Genomic DNA, 25867 nt, shown 5'->3' on the forward strand with positions numbered 1-25867 from the left:
GAGTTGTTGGAAGGTGTGTAAGTTTACTTTGGCAGACCGATGTCAGGCAATTTATCCCTGTTTCCAAAAACATCACTTTTATATCAACTGTCTGATGATCCATGGACTCATCAGCTCAGCATTAGTTAAAAAACTCCAACATCAAAATAACTAGCTACATTTATTAGAAAACAAAAAGTTAGTCAGCCAAACAACTGACATTGTGCAGGACCCACTGCTCAGAGAATACTGTAAATAGTGAATACAATGGAGATAGGACAACAGAAAGGATGTACATGACGCTGATGTTCTACAATAGGTGCAAAACTCTCACTTGTGAAAGGTGATGCCAGCATTACGAGTCTCACGATTGTCCCGAGATTTGCAGCCGCCTGCTGAGCAATGTCTTGGCATCTGAAAGTGATGCAGTGAAAAAGAAAAAAGGAGTCAGTCATACATTTTGACAGGTATCATTAATTGTTAACTCGAGCAAGAGAAGAATTCAATCTGAACAAGAGAACCTCAAACAGAGAACATCCTGTTGGAAGAGTTTGAAACTTTACATGTCATGTCACCTTTTAACACTATCAACTGTGCAACACAGCTGATACAGTCAGATGCTGTTTCGCAGCCAGAGCTCGACATTCTCATGTATAAACTTCTCACTTATTGTACACATCAAGTACCACAGTAGCATACATTTAAATTTAAGGTACTCTACTGAAGTTCAGATGGTGGGCAGATTGTTCTTGTACAGATCAATGACCTGCATCAGATTAATATGCAGAAGTATAGCAGACACGTATTTGGTTATTAAAAAGGTGCAAAAGGTTGTTGCTGATCAATGCCAGTTGATCACTTTGGCAGAGCTAGGCAAGCAGTTTATTCCTGCTTCCAACAAGAATTTTGACTCATGAATTATCAACTAATCATATCGACTCTGGGTTCAGACTTTCAGCTAGATGTTGGAACCCGGCTGCAGGGATTTACTCAGTGAGTTCCAACACGCTGATATGACCTGGTTTGCACTTGCCCTTAAAGTTCCTCCCAAAGGTGTTGGATGGGGTCTAGGTCATAGCTCAGTGCAGATCAGTGAAGTTCTTCCACAAACTAGGAAAACCACTTCTTCATTCAGCTGCTTTGTGAATGATTGGACAGGTCCATTCACATACAGTATGTTTGGCCATGCAGTGTATATCAGGGTTGAGAGAGAAGGAACAGTGTAAACAAATCTCTGGGAGGTTCTGGAGAGGAGGAATCAGGAATTATTAACTTTCTGTGAGTCCTGTGAAAATACAGCTGATAGATGCTGAAATGATAATGGTTAGGAACAGATGACATTTTTAATGAAAAAACATTAGTTATTAATTATTCTAATATTTACAATATTAATGAGGTAATAATACAAACATTTTTCCATCAGTGAATAGACGAGCTGTTCTCAGAGGAAAATAAGGTCCCAGAACACTGTTTGAAGCTAGAAAGGTGGCAGGGTCCGCCACATATAAACAAAGTAAAACAGTATAAATTGTGTTGTCCTGACAAAGGTCAGTTTGTTTATTCAGTTTATTCAGTCATGAAAACAAAGAGAGTTTGATTATTTAGTTTATTATTCATAATTCATTCTTCTTAATATTATTGTAATATAAACCTATTCCCTTTTCTTCCAACATTATTATAAAGACAGCAACATTGGTGACTGTCTCTGTCTTGTAAAATAACCACTAGATTAAATGATAATGAAAATAATCATTAGTTGAAGCCCTATACATTTAACCACTTTATAAAATAAATTATTCATTTAATTAAATGTGAGAAACGTCACATTTACATTTACTAACAAAAACAGTCTCTTCTGTATTTTTGAAGGAAACAGAACATTATCATGTCTTGACACTGGGTGGGGCTGTTGGCTCGTTTGGACGTCGCTCTTGGTTTCAGCAATAAAGTTAAAGGAAAAAAACGTTGTATACTATCTCGACCGCATTGCTGAGAAGGGGGGAAACGGCTGGAGAGAAAAACGCGTGAATATAGTGACTTCTTCCACCCAGCCATGAGGATGTGGCTAAATCCAGCACACAGCGCTTACTTTACTACAAAGCATGTGTTGATGAGCCGCATAGTGCCTCCTCGGTATGAATGGCTTTAGATGAAACTAGTTTAAACAAACTATGTTATGGAGCAGACAACACTGTAAACCTACTGTCAGCAGCTGCAGCTGCAGCTCACATCGTGTTTCTGCTGCTGACTAACTTTGCTCCGCTGATTTGGGTCACAGCCTGCACAAGCTAGCCAGGAGCTAGAACAAAGCTAACCCTGTAAACGTCATGGACATGACGCCAGTTACAGTTTTCTCTTAATATTACTACTTCAATTCAGGAAACACTGGAGTCAATGATGATTTGTACATAATAAAAATATTACCCCTTCGCTGCAGATTTGGACCTCAGGAAGATGGCTGATCTTTTCTTCATTCACCTTCTTCCTCCTTGTCCGTGTCCTCCCTTTTTTCTAAATAAAACTTTATTTAAAACATGTATCACATGGGGTTCAGTATGTGTGTATATATAAACTTTAATAGGCATTTAAGGCATTAAGAAGCATTTGCATATTAAAGTGCTTCGTATTTCTAACCAAGCTTATCCATATATTGGAAGTACAAGACATAATCTTATTAATAATAACTATTAGGCTATTAATTGCCATTGTTATGTTGTTCCACTAGATGGAGCCATGTGGGCTGAGTGAGTTTGGAGCAAATGTCTCCTTCAAATAGTGCACCTTTGTTTCCGTACTAGCTCCTCTAAATTGTTTGGCATACCTCAGGGAAAGATATATTGCAATAACATTTATTCATTGCCCGTAGTTTGTTGTGTGTTCTTCAGATGACTTGTTAGACTGCAGTTTAACACTGTGTGATGTGATGTCTCTGTGATTCCAGCCCTTTGTTCTCCTGTTTTGTGCAACCCATCACCTCCCTCATGTACTCTCGGTATTCTTAGCAGGTGTTAGCACCCACCATATCTTCACATAAGCTGTAGTCTGGGGCGAATACTATTCTATTTTTATTCTTGTGATCATTCTAAATGAGCTGTGATCACCCAGGATGCAGGAAGTCAGTCACAGTTGGGGGTGTGGAGATTTCAGACATAATCGTTGTTGTAACGTGACTTTTATAAGGAACTCATTACGTTACAAGATTACTGCCTTTAAAAAGTATCTTGTTATGTTAATGCATTATCTATTGAGAAAAGTAAGGCGTTTACGGCACTTTATTTTGCGAACAATCTAACAGTGAACTGTGCAGACATACAGTATTAGGCACAGCTGTTTCAATGAAAACAATACAACATGGCTCCTATAGCCAGTATGTTTAAAATTGCAATCAATGAACCCATAAACTATGAGTGCTTACATAGAAACCATAAAAGCACAAATACGATGAAAGTGCATGGCTTTTTTTTTTCAAAACACATTCCTACACACCAACTATATGAGTGCATTTAGGCGTTTCTATGGAGCCCGTAAAGGGACATGGGGAAAGAAAAAAAAAACTTAAACATTTCTTGTGCGCACAAGATACTTTCTCATGAGCACAAGAAACTTTTCTCATGAGCACGAGAAACTTTCTCGTGTGTACGATCAGACTGACTGCTTCACGTGTCCAAATTATGTGTGACAATCAGTGGTATCTCTCAGCCTGGGATATCGTTTGAAAATGGATGTTTGATAGGTGAACACTTTTTATTCATTGAAGTGTAGTTACCTAGGAGACTTCACTGTCTCCAGTGTGCTCTGTGCGCTGTCTCCAGTGCGTGGTGTGTGCCTGACAGCACAGTCGTGTCCACTGCAGCGATTTCACACACAAACTACATACTAAAATTGTATTTGGTGAAACATGAACAGTAGGCTATTCATTCTTTAATGCTTTTTGATTTAATCTTGGATTTCAACCATCGATTATGATTACTGGATCAGTCAGTTACCAAAGAGTCCGGCCCTCTCCGTTGCGCTCCAGGACATGGAATGTGATGATGGCACAGCGCTCAATGGGGAAATACTGATTTAAGATTTGTGTTGGCTGATATTTTTACAACTGAAAGGTGTTTATGGAATAATTATTATTACACTTCACTATAATCGCAAATACGAAAGTGCAAGTACGCGAGTAACACTGCTGGTTTGAATGTTTATGGAAACGTGCTCATGAAACTTGCTCATGAGAAAAGTTTCTTGTGCTCACCAGAAAGTATCTTGTGCTCACAAGATACTTTCTTGTATCTTGTGAGCACAAGATATTATAAGGCAGGAGAAGAGGTTTTTCAAAACGTGTGTCTGACGTCGGTTCCTCTTGGGGGTAAGGACAAGACTTCCAAGGCTAAAAAGCCTCTCCACAGGCACACTGGATGGCAGCATTTTTTTCCAGTAAAGGATTACTTTTTTGAAAAACGAACTAAGTGACGGATTACTTGAATTGCAGAACTTACGCGTTACGTTACTCATAACAACAAAAAAGTAATCTGAGTACTTTACGGATTGCTTTGTAAGTTAGCCCCAACACTGGTCATAATAAAGTCATAGTAAATATTGCACAACATTATTGTTTTTTGTATTCATTTCAATGGCCAGGATAACTTAAAGCAAATACTTATTAACAACAACTGTTTTGAAGTTTTGAACAACAGCAGACGGCAAACTTGAACACCCACATATTATAGACCAGAGCAGCCACAGTAACTACAGTCACCAACAGCAAGCATATGAAGTTGGGGAGAAATTCCCCAGACTCCCTTATAAAATCGCTCAATTTTGAGCATTGTTGAGATAGGAGCAACATCATAACTTTGTGAATTGCTGACTATGACAAATTCTTAATATTTTAAGCCTTCTTGTAAATTTGGCATATGTTATACATTTATTAATTTGTTGTCGAAAAATTGATGTGTTTATTTGCATATAGAGTGGGAAAGTTAGATCCAATCACACTTTAATCAACTGAGCGTGTTAATAATGGCTTATTAAAGGGGGTGGTCAGCACCCCTACTTCCTGTGTCCATATGGACAGCAACCCACCATTTCTCCCACTCACTGTATGTAACCATGTATGTAATTTGAGCCATTTGGTCCAATAACATTTGGAGTAATAAAACGTCATTGATAGACTGCATTCCAAATTCCTTCCTTATTTACCACCACAGTCTATTAATAACATGTCATCACTTTGCGTGGTGGAATTTAGCATGTTCACCCAGGTCTTAAGTTTAGATCAAAGCCTAGCTGAGCCCAGGTGATAAAAACTTGTGTCTACTGCAGAGTCAGTTTACCTGGGTGTAAATGGGTGAGTTTACACACTCTCATTGCACACAAAAGCCTGATCTTAGCGGGTTTAAGTGGGATTTTTGACCAGTGGAAAAGGGGTATAGGTTACACTAGCATTGACATTGGCAACATCTCCTACTGGGGCTGCCTTGCCCCCCAAGCTGCTACCTCTGCAAAGGAAAGGAGCAACCAGTTTCCTCCATCCACCTTCTCTCATCAGACTCTACACAGCAAGACAGCGCTGTTCAACATTGGAACTACAATGTTCTCCTGCTTGGCTCATCAGCTAAGGAACCACCACCCTTTTCTTCAAATATTATACAAACTGGGCCTAGGTAGCACACAGCACAGTGTAGCATGGCTAGGCACAGCACTGTTAAACTTTGGCTAATGTTATATACATGTGTTGAATGTATTTGGTATATTCAAAGGTTTGTTAATGTGATCTCTGCAAAGTCTGGTATTGGCAGTTGACATTGGTTAAGTTATGCTTCACACAGAGTCAGGATCTTTGCATGCAGCTAACCATCTTCTCTAACATGTCACCACATCACACACACACACACACACACACTCCTTCAGCCTGGACCATATCACAACTACAGGTGATGTCAGTGATGTGAGCACCACCATTGTTTCTTTGTTCTCTCCTATCAAAGGAATATGTAATGGGCCACCATCTTGAACCTGAGTCCATCCCTCATCGGCCATGTTGTAGTTCCTTTAGGTCAGCCACTTTGTTTGTAGTTTTTCTTTGTTCATGCCAGGTGGCATGGCATATTGAACCAAGCCCCCATAAAGAGCGGCAGGCATTGAAGCCAGTTTTCTGTAGTGGCCAAACTGTGTAATTACATCATAACGTGATGCACTGTGGCCCAAAAAGGCTTTTTCCCATTAGCTTACATTGTGAAAGAAGCGGCAATAAAACGGTGGATAATTTTTTTTTTTTGCATCATAGCCCCAACAACATGACTTGTTTCACTATCATAAGTTCAGTCCAATAACATTTGGAAAGTCTAGAAAAGCCACATGATTAAATTATTTATCCCCATTCAAGTTCGCGGGGTGCTACATTGTAAGTTAGCTGGTTTGGTCGGTATATAGTATATGTAAGTTAGATTGTGTGTTTTCATTATTTATGTTAAATAAAATACTTTTGAACCTACATACTGTCTAGTTAATGTTGTACAAGAGTGAATGTTGCCAACCTCTACTCTGTCAAGGACTAAAGCTGTCCTTCAACTTTTACTAGCTGTTGACAAGATAATTATGATTGTAGTTACTAAGTCAATTATTAATCAGGTATCCAAATTACAGTTCACAAGTAGAAATTATGAGACTGAATCAATTCCCTTCTTCCAGGGTGGTGATCCATTAATTATTATTGATAGCCAAATTTATGTCACGGTGCGACTGTGGCAGTCCTGTTGTTTTTCTGTTTTTCTGTGTTTGGTTCTCCCTACCTGCTTTCCCCCCCTCCTTTTCTCCCTCAACTGCTCCTTCTCCTGTGTGTGTGTCTGTGGGCATGGCAGCAGCAGCAGCAGCAGCAGAGTGGCACACCTGTTCCAGATCATCTCATCACCCTCTGGCTTTATCTACCTGGTCCCTTCACCACTTCGGTGCTAGATTATTACATCCCATATGGTGACTGTAGTGCTGCGATTTTGTGTTCTCCATACTCTGTGTTTTGTGTTTTCTGTGTTTTCACCTTTGCGCTAATGACATTGTTCTTTGACTGCAGAAATCGCCAGCGCCGTTCTGCACTACTTCCAGTTTGCTCTCCTGTGTTCCTCCATGCCGGCTCCGGCCAGCCCTGCTTGCCTGCTTGCCTGCCTGCCCGCCTGCCTGCCTGCCTGCCTGCCTGCCTGCCTGCAAGCCTGGTCTTCTCCTCCCCATTACCCTCCTGAAATCACAGTTTGTGAAATAAAGTCCTTTATTCACTGACTTCCTGTCTCTGATATTCTGCATTTGGGTCCTAAGAAAAACCCCCACCGTAACAATTTAATCCAAATTCCGTTTTAATGTTGCGTAAAACCACAACATCCTTTTGTTTGGATTGTGTCTCTGACAGCTCAGGCTGTTTTTCATAAGACACAATAGGATCAGCAGTGTTGGATCCAATGTTGTTTGCCCAGCCATCTCTCCTGATCTAACTAATACTGCTGCAAATATTTTAACTCAATTTGCATCCATTTCTATGCACAACCTCATTGAAACAATTTCTAAACTCCATCTTTCCTTCTGCCATCTTGACATTTTACCTTCTAGATTTTTTTAATCACAGTACTGAAACTATCTTGTTAAGTGTGTCCTATTAATCAAAAAGAAGTTGTTTTAGTGTCTATGGATAATTATGTGTCTTCATCCAACCCACTGTTATATGGAATGCCTCAGGGGTCAGTCCTTGGTGCCATCCTGTTCTCTCTGTATATGTGCACCCTCCGCCCACCCCGGGAGGAGCGCCAGGCTTTGAATCCAGTTTTCGTAGTGGACAAACCATGTAATTACATCCTCACGTGATACACTGTGGCCCAAAAGACTTTTTCCCACGAGCTAACATTGTGAAAGAAGGGTCTGTAAAACAGGGGATACATTTTTTTGAGCATCACACCCCCCACGAAATGACTCATTTCACTGTCATAACTGGAGCCATTCGGTCTAATAACATTTGGAAAGTATAGAAGAGCCGCACAATTTAATTATTTTATCCCCATTCAAGTTAGCTGGGCGCTAAACCGGAAGTTAGCCGGCTCGGTTGGCGGAGGTCTTTAGTGCACACGCTCTATTGGTTGCACAACGAATAGGCTATGTGGAAGAGCCCCAGCTGGGGGTCCCACACTGTCAGAAGGTTGAAGTGGCGATGGCACGACCGGGCTGTGAATGGACAAGACATGGCAGAGGGAAGGGGAAAATAGCTAGAGCCAGTCCTGCTTGTCAGGACGAGACTGGGGAGAGACCAGAGGATTATTGCTCAATATTTATCAGGCCCTTATGAGAGCCACGCTAGATTATGGATGTGTAGCTTATTCATCAGCAGCAGTGAGCCATCTCAAGTGAGGAGCAAATAGTTCAATTTTCAGCTATATTGCCCTGGTTATTTATGATGCAAACTGTAGTGCTTCATGCATCATTAATAGTGAGTTTTGGGTTCAATTTGGCTATCAATAATAATGTATGATTATCAGGGATATTTATTAATTATGATAAATAATAAGACCCAATTTTCATTAGATCACCTAGGGGCACCACCCATGAAGAAGGGAAAAGATAGCCAATTCACCAAATCAGTCTCATAAAAAGGTACTAAACTTTGTAACTCTGATTAATAATTAACTTAATAACTACAACCAAAATTTCCATAACAGCTGGTAATGGTCGAAGGATTTTGGTGTCCTTGACAGAGTAGAGGTCGGCAACATTCACTCGTACAATATTAAATAGACAGCATGAAGGTTCAAAAGTCTTTAACACTAAGATGAAAACACACAATCTAACATGTACTATATACAGGTGTGTGTGTGTCTGGAAGAACAAAGCAAAATGGTGGTTAGGGTTCATAGTACCACGCCACACAGCATGGACAAAGAAAAACTACTAACAAAATGGCTGATCAAAGGGTTGGACTCAGGTCCAAGATGGTGGATCACCATTTGTTTCATTGATAGGAGAGAACAAAGAAACAATGATGGTGCTCACATCATGGGCTCACTGATACCACATGTGGGTGTGATATGCTCCAGGCTGAAGGAGTGTGTGGCTGTGTCCAAATTCAGGGGCTGCAGCCCACGAAGGGCGCATTTGAAGGCCAATTACGTCACAACGCTGCGCGAAGGCTGTCCAAATTCAAAGGCTCCTTCAAATGCAGCCCACAAATGTAGCCTGCCCTTCCCTCTTTTTGGAGGATGCACCGCTACTATCCTTCGCGGCCTGCTATATCCCAAGATCCTTTGTGCACCGCTGCTCAGTCCCGAAACAGAAGAGGAAGCAAGAGAAAATGGCGACATCAAGTGGCGCAGACATGACATTCAAATTTAAGTAATGGGTCTATACTCGGTTTTTACTCATTTGAACATCCAACGCCAGATATGTTAAACTTCAAGGGACTATAAAACCTCCAAATTTCAACTTTCAGTTAAAATACGTGACGCTGGTAATGCTATGGTAAATATAGTTGCTATTCACCAATGGGTTAATGTTTATTTTGTAATGTTGATAATTCAATTTAGATTTGACACATTGTACACACACAAATAAATGTACACGTTTGATAGATTTGAACCAAAACAGACTTTAATGCATGAACACCTGGTGACGCAACCAGGAAATACTCCGAAGGCTAGACCGTCCCATTTAACAACGGTGGACGCGACCTTCAAGGTCTCTCCGACGGACCTGGCCTTCGTGGGCCGCAAAGGCCGCGTCCTTGAAGGCTGCAGCCCCTGAATTTGGACACAGCCTGTGTGTGTGTGTGTGTGTGTGTGTGTGTGTGTGTGTGTGTGTGTGTGTCACATGACGCCAAGTTAGAGAAGATGGTTAGTTGCATGCAAAGACCCTGAGTCTGTGTGAAGCATAATTCAACTAACGTCAAATTAGCCATGTAGCAAAGCAAACTACCAATAATAACCTGACCTGGTAGGCTAGAGTTTTCTCTAGCTTCAGCATCTCAGCAGAAAACAGCCAATCTATGGGGGCAGTCAGAGTGAACCCGACACAACAAGGTAACATTAACATAAACAATAGCATTCAACGTAAATCAATATGAGTGCAAGTTGAAATTAAGTCTAGGAAAGAATGTACGTTCATTATTGCTATGTGTAATGGCTAGATAAGAATGTAAATCAATGTGGTGGGTGGCTATCTAGCTAGTTATTATGTGAAAATAAAATGCTGCAGTCAATTTGTTAAAGCCTGGCCTTCATTCATGTTATTATAATGATTGGCACACACACACAAACACTATTGAATTGACTATTCATCATTACATGTTGGCCTTGTTAAAGCACTAAGAATGTTCTGGCACCTGAGCGCGTAGTGAGGCACACATCACCAGACAGCTAAACACTTTAACTTGACTGAAGTGGCTAGGTAGCTTCAATGGTGAGTAGGCAGGACGTGAGTTGTTGAGGTGAACTCCATTTATTGAAGATACAGTGTTTCATGTCAAGCTGTTAATAATCATGTGAAAACACAAAGCTGCTCCAAGCTCTACACAGGCAGATGAAACCGGATAAAAAAAAGGAAATCTTAACCCATGCGGTCCTCTAGTTTTTTCCACTACTAATCATGTGACCTGAGCTTGTGACTTAAATCATGTGACCTGAACGACCAATGAGAATGCCAACATCTAAAATGCTGTGAAAAAGCTGCATTCCTCTTAATGACCTATGGGAGGTGCTATAACACTTAACAGAACAAAACAAATGCAACATCACACAGAAGTAAAATGTGTGAATTGAAACTGTATGTGTGGACTCTTGGTCCAACCTTCTTGTCTGTTCGTTTTTTGCCTAAAAAGGCCACACAACATTATGCCTGAGACCTAAATGCTGTATTGTAGGCAACTGGACTTGTTTCAGTCTGTTGAAGATGTTTCACCTCTCATCCAAGAGGCTTCTTCACTTCTAACTAACTGGAGGGGAGTTGCAGGCTTTTAAACTCTGTGTGGGAGTGTCCTTACAGAGTCGTTAAGGACACGTGTGAGCTCTGAGTTTCAGAGTCTTTAGGGCCACTTGTGGGGTCGTTGATCCAACCGGCCTTCATGTGGGTTGCTAAGGCTAGGTGAGCTCAGGTGTGAATGGTTGTTAAACTGCCTGGGGAGGGAACTCAGTACTGCATTGTAGGTCGGTGACAAGTAATGTCTTAGGCCACCTCCTCTGTTCAAAGACGGTCGTTCCAGTTTGACATAGATGGATTCTTTTACTCCTCTTTCAAATCATCTGTCTTCTCTGGCCAAGATGTTTACATTGTTGTCCTCAAAGGAATGATGTAAGTGGACAGCAGAGTGACCTGGGGGGTTGGCCCTCCTGTGTTGTGCTATTCGTTTATGGAGAGGTTGTTTTGTCTCCCCAATGTACAAATCTGTGCAGTCCTGGCTGCATTGAACAGCATAGACTACATTGCTCTGCTTATGCCCGGGTGATTTGTCCTTAGGATGGGCAAGTTTTTGCCTCATTGTGTTGGTAGGTATAAAGTGAACCAGGATATGATGTTTATTAAAGATCCTCCTGAGTTTCTCACATGTTCCTGCGACATAGGGAATGACGGTGTTGTTACATTTTCTCGTCTCCTCCACTGCTCTGGATCTTTTAGCGGTTTTGGCAAAGGTCCAGTTTGGGTAGCCACAGGTTTTAAGTGCTTCCCTGATGTGCTTCTGTTCCTTCTCCTTTCCCTCTGACTTAGTGGGCACGGTCTCAGTCAGATGGTTTAAGGTTCTGTTGACCTCCAGCTTGTGCTCCAGTGGGTGATGAGAGTGAAACAGCAAGTACTGATCCGTGTGTGTATACACTGTAAAAATGATAACTAGTAATTGTTTATCTCATTAGTAAGAGTTAGAGTTTTCAAATTAAACTGACTCAGAAATAAAGCTTTGCAATAAGCAATCTATAAAATCTTGTCTGCCCAGCAAATTTCTCTCATTGTTGTCTTAACTACTATTTTAAAACCAGCACAACAAGGATTTGTAAATCTTTGAGCAGATTTTTGAGTTATGTTGGGCCAACTCTGTAGATTGCCCATGTGCGCATGTCTGAACCAGTTCGAACTGGTTTTAACAGCTCTCTGCTGGACAGGTGCGTCCGTCGGACATTTTGTGGATCGAAAACCGAAAAAACTTGACCAAACACGGACCAAGTTGGATGTTAACGTACGTTGGGAATTCACTTTTTTTTTTTTTGGACTACGACTTTGAGCTGCGGATTTCCCCTGGTTTGCCGCACGGTGTTCGGATATGTGTGGGATCTGACAACAAGTTTGCTCAAGCAGGTAAGCTAAGTGTGTTTTTACTTTCATCACGTTAAATTACATTAGTGATTGACAAAGGACAAAAAAGCAGGAAAATATACGCCCCCCCCCGAATCATTTCTCATTAATGTTAATGGCACCATGACAAAAATGATCAATGGATCACTTTATTTAGTTTAAAGGAATAGTTCACTCTAAAACAAAATTCAGTCATTATCGACTCACCCTCATGCTGATGATAAGTCCGGTGTAGTTTCTTATTCCTCAAAGTGCAGCTGGAGACCCACGAGGGTACCCTCCTGCAGGAGTAATCCATATAACGAGCATAAGTGGCGCCCGAGAGGAAAAGGTCCATAAAACTACACAAAAACTTTGTAATATTCCTCCATACTGCTCATCTGCTGCAATCCAAGTGTCCTGAAGTGGCGACATCCAGAGTTTACTCGAAACAAAGTCATTTAGTACATTTTTCTAGCCTAAATAGTCACTATGCTATATCTGCCTGGAGCCACGCTCCGCGTTCACGCGAGTCTCCCTCACAGCCGCTTGCACTACGGAAGCCTCGCCGGACAAGGTGAACGAGACTCGCGATAGATACACACCGGTATTTACTTCCTGCTTTGAGCGACCGAGCGACACACAAACACAAGAGGGATCTGCCTGTACTAATGATTTGAAACTTTGACCATCATAGTGCTATACAGTGCTACGTGGAAATTGGACATTTCAGTACTTAAAGTGTGGGTGTCTGTGCACAATCTGGCGTGATTTTGTCGCTCCTGTACTACAATCGGTCCTCAGTACTGTCTAAAACAGCTTCCACATCTCACATCTAAACAGCCTTGGAAATTAAAACAGTTTTAGCCGTGCAGGATATTCGTGCATGGTGTGCAAATGGAAGTTTGTCACTGACAGCAGTTTTTTCACTGCCAATCATGTGGCGTAGCCAAATCGTTTTAGATCCTACGTTCCCTGAAGGCAACATGATAGGGGAAGGTCTGTAGCCTTTTGGTTAAGCTGTCTGTCATGATTCCACACCCCTCTCAGTTGATGCCACGCCCCCCACGCTAGATCAGGGTCAAAAGTCTGAAACTGAAAAAGCGAGATCTGAAACTGAAAAAAAACTAAGATCTGAATCTGAAAAGATAAAACATGCAACTGAAAGAAATAGGATCCCAAATATCAAAGCATATGAAAGTGAAAAATGAAAATAAATGATTTATTCAAAAGAATTACCAGTTTATCATAATTATTTTTAACCTGAAAAAACTTTTTGTACATTTATTTTGAATACGTTGATGTATTTTTCAAAATTCAAGATCAAAACTTGAAATTTCAGTTTCAAATTTTACTTTTTCAAGTACAAAACATTTGACCCCGATTTAACTCCATTATCTGGACAGTGGGAACATTTTCAAGCCAAAACTGTATGTTGAAAATGTGAAAGTGGTCAGGGTTTCAGAATTGGATCCTTCACTCAAGTATGAAATACAGAAGAAGTACCCACATCTAGAAAGTGTGTCTCTGTCTAAAACGATTCACCTGCCTCTGTCTCTCCTCACTCTTTCTTCTCCTCTCTCTCCTCCCCCTCTGTCTCTCCTCTCCTCACTCTTTCTTCTCCTCTCTCCTCCCCCTCTGTCTCTCCTCTCCTCACTCTCTCCTCTCTCCTCCCCCTCTGTCCCTCCTCTCCTCACTCTCTCCTCTCTTCTCCTCTCTCACCCCCCTCTGTCTCTCCTCTCCTCACTCACTCCTCTCTTCTCCTCTCATCCCCCTCTGTCTCTCCTCACCTGTCCTTTGTTCCCCTCTCTCCTTTCCTCTTGCTTTCTTCTCTTCTACTAACTCTCTCCTCCCCTTACTATCCCTTCTCTCTTCTTCTCCCTTCTCATCTCATAGGCCAGTTGAGTTCAGTGATTGAAGCAAATGAATACCCGGGCATAGTTTTACGTTATAGACTTGGGCTTTTTTTTTTTTTTTTTTTTTTTTTACATTTGGACACTAAATTATTTGTTAATCAAACATAATCAGCAGATACATCTTGAAAAGGTTCTTCATTTGCAGCCCTATGATATAGGTGTAATCTCTCTTCTAATTAGGTTTGACTACTCATTTTCTCCCACTTTTTCTTTCTCCCCTCTTTTCAGACTTTGTTACTTCGGGTCGTTCTCCAGAGAAGCCCGGCAAATCCAGCTTCCTGAAGTCCCAACATCTGTGGGGCAACTGATTGATATACTTAAAGGGAGACTCGAACTTCAAGGTGATTTCTCACTACAGTTTGAGGATCCAGAGTTTGGAAATGCACTCTGCAACTTAACAGCGATGTCTGAATTACCAGCTGAGCATGCAGTCTTGCATATAATGTGGAACTGTGATTCATCTCCACTTAACCAGTCCACTAGTTCAGTCTCCTCTCAGGACACACTCTGTGTTCACTCTGAAGATTTTAGGCTTAGTTGGACCGATTCTATCCAGAGCAATTTAAGGCAAGTCGCAGAGTGGCCATCTCCATTTCCTATCCCCAAGTTTGCATATGATGTGGAAAAGAAATTGTGTAAGGCCAATGACACATATGAAAAGTCAAAGAAGGGCCTTGCAGTGACAAGAGACATGAAGCTGGAGATATTAGATAAAATTGCACAGGCAATTTTTTAAATCAAAAGCTACCTTGAGAAAGATGAGCTTGAGTCAGTTGCCGCTGCGCTGGTTCATAAGTATCCATGCCTGAAGGAGCCAGGTGGCATTACAGGCTACGAGGGATGGAAAACAAGTATCAAGTACAAACTTGGAAACTTACAGATCAAAGCTTCGTCAGGCAGGATGCAATGAGGTAAATGTAAACAGGAAAAGAAAAGGGGGAGGTGAAGATGACAGTCCGTTCACCCTGAAGAAGCCCAAACGTGGAGAGGTCAATCATGTGCCAGATTATCCACAACACCATGATTCTACCCTTGAAGAGGAAAGAGTTGCTCTGGTCGATTTAAATGAAGAAGAAGAAGAGGAACATGACATTGATACAGCAGAAGATGGAGCTGACGTTTTCCCTCAGGCGGAGAGAGGTCGTAGAGTGTCAGCCTATGGTATCTGAGGTCCAGGAGAGGTGGTGTACGCTGTTTTCTTCTGAGGAGGTAAGGATGTCCTAATTTATTTAGCAATTCTCTTATTCAAATTGGGCATGGCTTATGCTACTACATTGACTGTAATTGAAGAAGTACAGTATCTGCTGGGGAAATGTGTTGGCAAACTTTATTACCACTCCACTCAAGGCCCCTCCTACACACTGCACCCACTACACCATCAGTCCCAAAGTGTTTTTGTTGTGGTTTTTATGTCTTCCATGGAGTACATCACTTTCTGTAACTGTTATGGATATGGCATAGTCACCTTTTTATTGAATTTTCAATCCTCAAAATCCATGTTTACAAATGCCGTTTTTTCTTGCCAGTGTTACATTTAAATCTATGATGCATTTGATTCTGTGACCTGTACTAATATTCTTACCGTGACCATCTCACTCCTATGGAAGCACATATTCTTCCAGTTGTTTTTTGTTTTTGTTTTATTTTTACTTAAGCATGTTACTGGGGTCTGACCTGTGCTTCATCTTCATTACTATGAAAGATTTCTGATTTTGCATTATGTATAAGTTCAGTACAGTACTATACTAATTCAAATACTCATGTTTTCCACTGGATACTCTTTAGACATCCGACATTGTGTCCCACCGAAAGACGGCAGCACTGAGAGGCCTGCCCACTTTCCTCCGCAAAGATGCAACAACGTTTTTCCTGAAGTGCTTGGTAAGTAATAGTAACTGTAGGAAAAAGACAAATAATTTAGGTCATGCAGCTAATTCCTCATTCCCACAAGATGTTTTAAAGGAGTAATTCATCCAAAATGGAAATATACACCTCCCCAGTGCAGTTTATCAGTCCAGATAATTTTGGGGTGAGGATTGCAGTTTTCCACTTTAGCTCCCTTTTTTCTGCTGAGGGGAAAACGGGAAACTTATTACAAGGTTGGTGGGTGATAGCTACAGACAATACATTTGAATTTGTTTACAAAATGAAGATTTCAGAATTTACAGCCTCTCCATGTCATGACATTGGCTTATTCATCGGTCTCCTGTCCAACAGTTTCAGCCCTTTTCTCACTCTTCACATTACATATTTCTGTGATTTGTTAATATTGTCATACACTGTTTACACTAACTTGTTTACAATTCATGTAAATCACCCTCCTTTTCACAAGTTCTACTTCTAAATTACTAAATCTATTCTCAGCTATTACTTCAGCTATGTTACCATTGCTTCATCAATTTTCTTTGGCTGTCAGATTCCAGTTTATACAGTGCCTTGCAAAAGTATTCACCCCCCTTGGCATTTTTCGTGTTTTGTTGCCTCACAACCTGGAATTAACATGGATTGTTTGAGGATTTGCATCATTTAATTTACAGAACATGCCCACAACTTTGAAGACGTTTTTTTTTTTATTATTATTGTGAAGCAAACAACAAATAGGACAAAATAACAGAAAAAAGTAAATGTGCATAACTATTCACCCCCATAAAGTCAATACTTTGTAGAGCCACCTTTTGCGGCAATCACAGCTCCAAGTCGCTTTGGATAAGTCTCTATGAGCTTGCCACATCTTACCACTGGGATTTTTGCCCATTCCTCCTTGCAAAACTGCTCCAGCTCCTTCAAGTTGGATGGTTTACGCTTGTGAACAGCAATCTTTAACAGCAATCTGTCTGACCACAGATTTTCTATTGGATTGAGGTCTGGGCTTTGACTAGGCCATTCCAACACATTTACATGTTTCCCCTTAAACCACTCAAGTGTTGCTTTAGCAGTATGTTTGGGGTCATTGTCCTGCTGGAAGGTGAACCTCCGTCCTAGCCTCAAATCACGCACAGAGTGGTACAGGTTTTGCTCAAGAATATCCCTGTGTTTAGCACCATCCATCTTTCCCTCAACTCTGACCAGTTTCCCAGTCCCGGCTGCTGAAAAACATCCCCACAGCATGATGCTGCCACCACCATGTTTCACTGTGGGGATGGTGTTCTTTGGGTGATGTGATGTGTTGGGTTTGCGCCAGACATAGCGTTTTCTTTGATGGCCGAAAAATTCAATTTTAGACTCATCAGACCAGAGCACCTTCCTCCATTCATTTTGGGAGTCTCCCACATGCCTTTTTGCAAACTCAAAACGTGCCATTTTGTTTTTTGCTGAAAGTAATGGCTTTCTTCTGGCCACTCTGCCATAAAGCCCAACTCTATGGAGTGTACGGTTTATTGTCGTCCTATGTACAGATACTCCAGTCTCTGCTGTGGAACTCTGCAGCTCCTCCAGGGTTACCTTAGGTCTCTGTGCTGCCTCTCTGATTAATGCCCTCCTTGCCCGGTCCGTGAGTTTTGGTGGGCGGCCGTCTCTTGGCAGGTTTGCTGTTGTGCCATGTTCACTCCATTTGGTTATGATAGATTTGATGGTGCTCCTGGGGATCATCAAAGATTTGGATATTTTTTTTATAACCTAACCCTGACTTGTACTTCTCAACAACATTGTCCCTTACTTGTTTGGAGAGTTCCTTGGTCTTCATGGCAGTGTTTGGTTAGTGGTGCCTCTTGCTTAGGTGTTGCAGCCTCTGGGGCCTTTCAAAAAAGGTGTGTATATGTACAGACAGATCATGTGACACTTAGATTACACACAGGTGGACATCATTTCACTAATTATGTGACTTCTAAAGGTAATTGGTTGCACCAAGGCTTTTTATGGGCTTCATAACAAAGGGGGTAAATACATATGCACATGCCAATTTTCAGTTTTTTATTTCTAAAAAATAGTTTTATGTATATATGTTTCTCATTTCACTTCACCAACTTAGACTATTGTGTTCTGATCCATCACATAAAATTCAGATTAAAAAAACATTGAACTAAAGGCTGTAATGTAACAAAATAGGTAAAAAGCCAAGGGGGGTGAATACTTTTGCAAGGCACTGTAGCTGCCCATTTTCTTCTGCCTTTTTAACATTTCAACTGCTTTTAGCCCTTATGAAGCCAATCATCTCTCAGCTTACACATTATACTTTTGAGCTTTAGCATTAACCTTTTCAGCATTCACACACATTTTCTTCAGAAAATGCTCTTTCTAGTTTGTCTTAGTTTTTCTAAGCTCTTAATAATGCATCTGTTTTTCCTCAGGACACTGACACTTTGGCACCAGTGCTGCAAGGTGCGTCTGTTGCCATCCTCACCGTCCTACAAGATGAAGCCGACATCTCTGTGCGAGACCAGGCAGTTGTGTTGGAAGGGGACATCGTGCTGCATAACATTCCAGACCTCTCTACTGCCTTGGCATACCTCTTTGGCCTTCTGTATGCCCTCAACATTGATTATCACCTTCGAAGCAATTCAGACCATCTTTTTTGAGCTTGGTGGCTCTCGATTCTCGCAGTGCACAAGGTCTCTGAAAACAAAGCTTTTACTGTGACTGTTAATGGGGTTCTTTAGCCTTCTAGTGTATTGTGGTTACACTGTGGTTAATGCTCATGTAAAACAAAATAACCAGTTAAATATAACCAGACGTTCTTGTTCACATGTAAATTCAGAAGCCATCAACCATAGGGGGGAAAATAACCATTATTTACATGTTCAGTAAGCCTAGTATTGATTTCAAATCTTCAGCATGGAGTGTTACTAGTGTTACAGTATGCATGTTTCATAATCTGCAACAATGTGATTACAAAAAACCAACAGGTACAGAGCAAATTAATTCATTAATTTCTCTGAGTTAATCGAAAATCAATGTATTGTTGTTTTTATTTTGTTTTGTTTTTTACAAGTGTTGTATGTGAGGCGGTTAACCCGTCTGTTCACTGTTAAGCTGAATAATATTATTACTGTTTTATTAATTATCCCTCTATTGAGCATTTTTCAAATAGAATTACAGCAACATAAATTTTGCTTGATTTATAAAGGTAAAATGTATGTTTATTCGACAAGAATATTTGTGTTTGGTGAATCTAGGAATATATACCATTGAAGGAATAATTGTACGTTTATTCAACAAGAATATCTATGTTTAAAGAAGGTAGAAATACATGGCATTCAAGCAAGAAATTTATTTGTTAGTCTCACAGGATTATCCTAATTAGGTGAACAAGAAGATCCAAGTTGGCAGACCTCTTGGCAAAACTTAAACCTTAGTTAAGTCAACAACAGCAGGCAAAAGCTGAGAAAACTCAAAAATCTCTTGCATCATATTGCCTTGATATTTTACGTTTTCTCAACTTTTTCTTTTTTACAGTGTAGGTTTTCTGTACACCTCAATGTTGAGGCTTCTGTCTTCTTCGATGTGTACTGCACAGTCCAAGAAGGGCAGACTGTCTTCTCTGACATCTTCCTGTGTGAACTTGATGTTATTGTCCACAGCATTTATATGTTCTGTGAAGGCTTCCATTTCCCTTTCTCTGATTTTGACCCATGTATCGTCCCACATACCTGAACCAGTGGCTTGGAGCAGTTCCTGTGAAGGTCATCAAGGCTCTGCTCTCAACTTCTTCCATGTAGAGGTTGGCCACTATTGGGGACACCGGTGAGCCCATGGCACAGCCGTGCTTCTGTCTGTAGAAACCTTCACTGTACTGGAAGTAGGTGGTAAGCCTGCCAACTCCCCACCAGTAAGTTAGAACTGAGGAAGCCTCTTGGATGAGAGGTGAAATGTCTTCAAGAAACTGAAACAAGTCCAGTTGCCTACGATACAGCACTTAGATTTTCCATGACCTGGATGACTGAGAACCTTCATCACCATTATGCCTGAGAATTGAAAATTGTTGTTTTGAAAGTTAAATTGGACAACTTAAAGGAAATGTTTATGCCTTAGTTTTAGGTTGTATATACTTTTAAAATTTGGTAATTTGAATATTTATTTTGTTTTGTTTTTGCACTTTAAAACCCAGAGGAACGTAAATATAGCACTTAAATGCACTAAATGGGTTTAGTTTTGACACATATTAATTCTTATTTATCTTTTTGCATCTTAGAAAATGTTTTCTTTAAAAGACACGGTTACCAGTGCAATGAAGCCAATTTAGTCAGAAAAAGCTAAACTTGTGGAGTGTTAATGTCTGCAGGACTCAGGGTCTTGTCAGCTTCAGATATTACATATATTACAAATATGACATATTTTTGCCATGTTACCAATAAAAATTTTTCTAATGAAAAGGCTATTAGTTGTACGTTCATTATAAGAGACCTTTGACTGTCTTATTTACCCATATGTATAGACTGGGACATTTTTCATGGTTTGGGTATCGATGAAGCCACTGACACTATTACAGAGTACATTAAATTCTGTGTGGATTGTGTGGCTACCAAGAAGGTTATTACAATCTATCCTAACAATAAGCCATACATCACCAGAGAGCTAAAGGACTGTATCAACCGGAAAAAATGGCTTTTAGGAATCATGACAGGATGGGGTTAAAATCAGTGCAAAGGGAGCTTAATCAGTCGTTAAGGGAGGCAAGAATGAAACACAGGGATTACATACAACAGAATTTTGCTTCTCTAAAAAAATCCAACGTGACAACACATAGAAAGTCCCTCATAACATGTGATGAGCTGAGTAAAGCAAATTAACTTAATGATTTTTTTCTCAGGTTTGATACACAGGACTTCTCTTTGGAATGCAATAATGTACTACAGTCAATTACAACTGCTGACCCCTGTTCAAGGTTAGTAGTTGATCCCCTCAAAATCCAGTCACTTTTCAGCCATGTATGCAAAAAGAAATCTGCAGGCCCTGATGGCATCTCTGCTTTTCTCCTGAAGACCTTTGCAGCAGAGCTAACCCCAGCGTGGTGCCCTGTGTTTCAGAGGTCTGCAGGTTTGCTTACAGGCAGGGGAGGAGCACAGACGATGCAATTAATAGCATCACCCACCTGACTCCTAAGCATCTGGAGGATCCCAAGGCCTATGCACGCCTTTTGTTCATTGATTTTAGTTCTGCTTTTAATACATTTCAGCCTCATCTGCTCTTACAGAAAATGACCCAGATGAATGTTAATCCTTTTATTATTAAGTGGTTTTATTCTTTTTTTAACAGATAGAACCCAAAATGTCAGGATTAAAGACTCACTCTCCGAATCCAAATGCATCAGTGCAGGTGCACCTCAGGACTGTGTAAGCTCACCGGTCCTCTTCACTCTTTACACAAACGACTGCACCAATAGTCTCCCGGGAAACCTGTTTTTTAAATTTTCTGACGATGCTGCCATTCTCAGCCTGCTTCACCAGAACTCAAACCCATCATTTTACTTCATGGAGGTTAATAAATTTGTTCAGTGGTGTGACGACAACTATCTCATCATTAACACAAAAAAAAACTGAGGAGATGGTGTTGGACCCTCGGTCGGTGGGGGATCATACTCCACTGTCCATACACAGGGAGGAGATCAAACAGGTCACATCTTATAGATGCCTGGGTATCCACCTGGATAACCTCTTCAGCTGGAGTGATCATGTAGATTATGTTTGTTCCCGTTTACAGCAAAGGCTGTATTTTTTACGCAGACTGAGGGTGTTTGGTGTCAGCCAGAACATCATGTTTTTATTTTATCAGGCAGTGATGGAGAGTGTCATCAGGTATGGGATGACGGCGTGGTTCGGCAATCTCTCCACTCAGTCCAAATCTAAGCTGCAGCGCCTGGTACAGACTGCTATGAAGGTGATGGGGAGGACTGCAAAACTCCCCCTTCAGTCCATCTATGAGCAGTCTGTACTCAGGCAGGCGCGGAGGGTATTGTCGGACCCGTCCCACATCCTTCAAACTGAATACGAGCTCTTGCCTTCTGGCAGAAGGTACAGAATCCCGACATGCAAATTAAACCGTTTTAAATACTCTTTCATACCCACCTCCATCAAAATTCTAAATAGATCCGTACGCTGAGGCCTGGGAAGTGTGCAATAACTTGGTGTTCTGTTTGTGTTGTTTTTATTTGCTTTAATCTTTCATTGGATGTGTCACGCTCGGTTCAGACAGGACGCCGAAGCGCCGCGCTCGGAAATTCTCGCGCGAGCCACAGCCCTCCAGTTCACACCAGAGGCGAATTTCTCCACGCCGGTCTGAAAGCGGCTCTGCTCCTTGCTGTTCTGTAGTCACACTTGGAGCGTTGGAGCTGTCCTTGTAGAATGTATGCTGGGGGTCATACAACTCCCTGTACTTCTCCACTTCCACAATCAACTTCACATCATCCATCTTCAACAACTCCGGCGTCTCTCTGCCTCTCTCTCTCACTGTCTCTGTTTGCGTGTGTTGTTTTGACACCCCACCCCCACCCCTTATAGCCAGCTCACTCTGTGTCTCTCTCTCTCTTTTGTGTGTGTGTGTTCATCTCGTGCTCTGATTAGATACACACACACACACACACACACACACACACACACACACACACACACACAAACATATATTGCATTCGTCAATCAGGGTGTTTAATTATTTAAAATAGTTTTATTTTGAAATTTGTTTATTTTGAAAATCGACCGGATTCTCTTGTTGTTGCTTTGTTTGACTTCCTGCCCGGCTTGACACATTCGGCTCGATTGCTGCAGGGCGTGCGCTGCCAGCGGAGCAGAGGGACGACACCATTGGTTAACATGGGCGCCGAAACGAAAATGGCTCCGCTCCTTGGCGCTTCGCAGCTAATCGCGGCGCTTCGGCATCCTGTCTGAACCTGGCATCATGAGTGTGTATGTAGACTACGTGTACGTCTTTAGCCGTCATGTGTATTTCTTTTTTTTTTTTTTTCTTTTTCTTTTTATATGTATTTATTGTCTGTAAGGGCAGCCACTACTATGCACTATGCACTTTGAGTCCATGACAAATTTCCCCTAGGGGACAATAAAGTATATTCCATTCTATTCTATTCTATACTACTATTGCTCTTAAATACAGCAAAAGTAATTTAATGAAAACATTTTTACGCGCTTATCCAATTACTTGATTAATTGCAGGAATAATCGGCGGATTACTTGATTACTAAAATAATTGATAGTTGAAGCCCTAAATTGGACATCAGATAATTTCCTCGAATTTAACTCGGACAAAACTGAGATTCCCATTTTTCTCCCCAACAATTCTACAAATGACATTCTCCAGCATATTGGTTCACTCACCCCCTCTGTCAAACCGTACTCTAGGAGTCTTGGCGTTACATTTGATGCATTGTTCCTCCTGAATCTGAGGTACAAAAATCAGTCAGAGCCTCCTTTCTGACACTCTGGAATAACTTTTCCAGGGAAGCTGAGCAGTGTAATATCCTGATATTTGGAGCACACACCCTCCAGTCTCTCTTTATTGAAAATGGAAACCACCACCCTGGTCTGCCACTCCAAAGATATTGTCTGTGACTTCCACGCACACTGAAGATGGAAGACAGCCCAGCAATGTCCAGTGCCTTCAGCATCTCTGGGCGAATCTCATCCGCATCTAGCGCCAGGACTACCTCAGTGACCTCTACCATGGATATGGGCGAGTCTTCCCCTATGTCTTCAGGCTCTGTCTCCTCGTGTACATGTTAGTCAGGTTCAGGTGCTCCTCAAAGTATTCTTAGCGGCGCCCTACAGTATTCACAGTCCTTTCACTTCCATTCATGCATTACGCTATTATTTGTGTTTGTGCCTCCCATTGCATTAATTTTTTTCTACTTTTATTTTGTTGTAATATGTATGTATATCTTTATCCCTTCAAGCAGCTACACGGTCTGGACTGTCCTCTGACCCAATTGCAAATGTCTGGATGGGATACTGCAGCTTTTCCTCCTTGGCCAGCTTCACCAGTGTGGCAGCAACCAAATTGGACTCCTGACCACCTGAAGAGTAGACAGCGTGAAACGGATTCCCTATAGAGCATCATAGACATAGACTACACATTTCCATGGGAGCGTACCTATGTTCCCCGGATCCTATGTTCCCTTTTCTTAAAAAAAGGTCCTATGTTCCCCACTGTTGCCTGGGAACATAGGACCTTTTTTCTAAGAAAGGGTCCTAAGTAACTAACCCTAACCCTAACCCTTTTGGGGCAAAGCGGGGAACGTAAGACCCTTTTTCTAAAAAAGGGTCTTATGTTCCCCGGTCACATACACAGCGGGGAACATAGGACCCTTTGGGTGAACAGCGGGGAACATGGGACCCTTTTTTTTAGAAAAAGGGTCCTATGTTCCCCAGTCACCTACAAAGTGGGGAACATAGGACCTGGGGAACATAGGACCCGGGGAACATAGGACCTGGGGAACATAGGGATGATCCCCATTTGCATATGTCTGTGTAAAACCATTAACATGAAAGAAGACAGCAGATACTCCTGTGAGACATGAGATGTTTTCTTACAGCATTCTCAAACAGGATGTTCACTTTCACTTTTTCCTCATCAAAACCTGAAGTGAAAACAATGTCTTACTAACCAGGCCAAACTAAAAGTGACTCATTTCATACTTGTGGACAGTCTCTCCACAGGGTCATAGATGCTATGAGCAGGCTCTTTTGTGCAGCAGTGAAAATTAATATTTGAATGAACTTGTGCTGTTCTGCTTGAAATCAAAGACAGGGAGAAAGGGGTCAATTCACGAACTATTCAATTACCTTTGGCTTCTGTACGAAATGCAAGGAATCCATTGTCTGGGAAGAATTTGACCAAAGGCTGGACACCATACGTATCTCCTCCCTGAATTTCCCGTTGGCAGTGTCCAGCAGAAGACAAACAAAGACACCATCCAGGAGAGAAGCCATCTTCTGGATGCCAACGCCATCATACAGATGGAGCAAAATCTCACCATCCACTCTAGTCTATTAATCAAACTCAAGTTTTCAAGTTTCAAGTTTTTTATTGTCAATTTCTCCACATGTACCAGACATACAGAGGAATCGAAAAGACGTTTCTCACTATCCCATGGTGAGAGAAATAAAACACTAAAGTAACAATAACTAACTAATTTACTAACATTAAATAAACAATAACATATAAAAAACTACTATGTTTCTGTATGTACAGTATGTCCAGTTTCTGTATGATATGTAGTGCAAAAAAGACAGTAATAGCAGCAAAAAGTTTCTGTATAATGTATTGTAATAGTGCAAAAGACAGTCAGTCTGAAGGTGCACGGAGGCTCCGATATCTTCTCCCAGAGGGCAGGAGGCTGAACAGACTGCGTGCGGGGTGGCTGGCGTCGCTCACAGTCATGGTCGCTTTGCGGGTGAGGCGGGTGGTGGGGAGTGGGGCACCAATGATCTTTCCAGCTGTGTTGTTCAGTCAGTGCAGCTCCCGCCCCACACAGTGATGCAGCTAGACAGGATGCTCTCAATGGTGCCCCGGTACAATGTGCACATGATGGGTGGGGGAGCTCTCGCTCGCTTGACTTTGTGGAGGAGGTAGAGGCGCCGCTGTGCTTTCTTCGCCAGTGATGCAGTGTTGGTGGTCCAGGAGAGGTCCTCACTGATGTGCACCCCCAGGAATTTGGTGCTGCTCACTCTCTCCACAGCAGCACCATTGATGGTCAGTGGTGGGTGTTGGGTGTGGCCTCTCCGGTAGTCAACAACAATCTCCTTGGTCTTGCT

The 25867-nt window shown here is 41.5% G+C and overlaps 2 protein-coding genes across 2 annotated transcripts in view; one reads left to right on the plus strand and one right to left on the minus strand.

The window, feature by feature from the left end:
* Window positions 1-2485, minus strand: part of thap7 (THAP domain containing 7) — a 10892-nt gene extending 8407 nt beyond the window's left edge. The window contains exons 1-2 of the mRNA XM_073462853.1: window positions 2404-2485; window positions 314-393 (exon numbers count right to left, since the gene is read on the minus strand). Of these exons, the coding sequence (XP_073318954.1) occupies window positions 314-393 (80 nt within the window). The 5' untranslated portion in view covers window positions 2404-2485. The remainder of the gene's footprint in view (window positions 1-313; window positions 394-2403) is intronic.
* Window positions 1-25867, plus strand: part of LOC140993880 (homeodomain-interacting protein kinase 1-like) — a 318372-nt gene that overhangs the window by 93531 nt on the left and 198974 nt on the right. The window lies entirely within an intron of this gene.

The sequence above is a fragment of the Pagrus major genome, chromosome 3 (genome assembly GCF_040436345.1).
Source record: "Pagrus major chromosome 3, Pma_NU_1.0".
Classification (NCBI taxonomy): domain Eukaryota; kingdom Metazoa; phylum Chordata; class Actinopteri; order Spariformes; family Sparidae; genus Pagrus; species Pagrus major.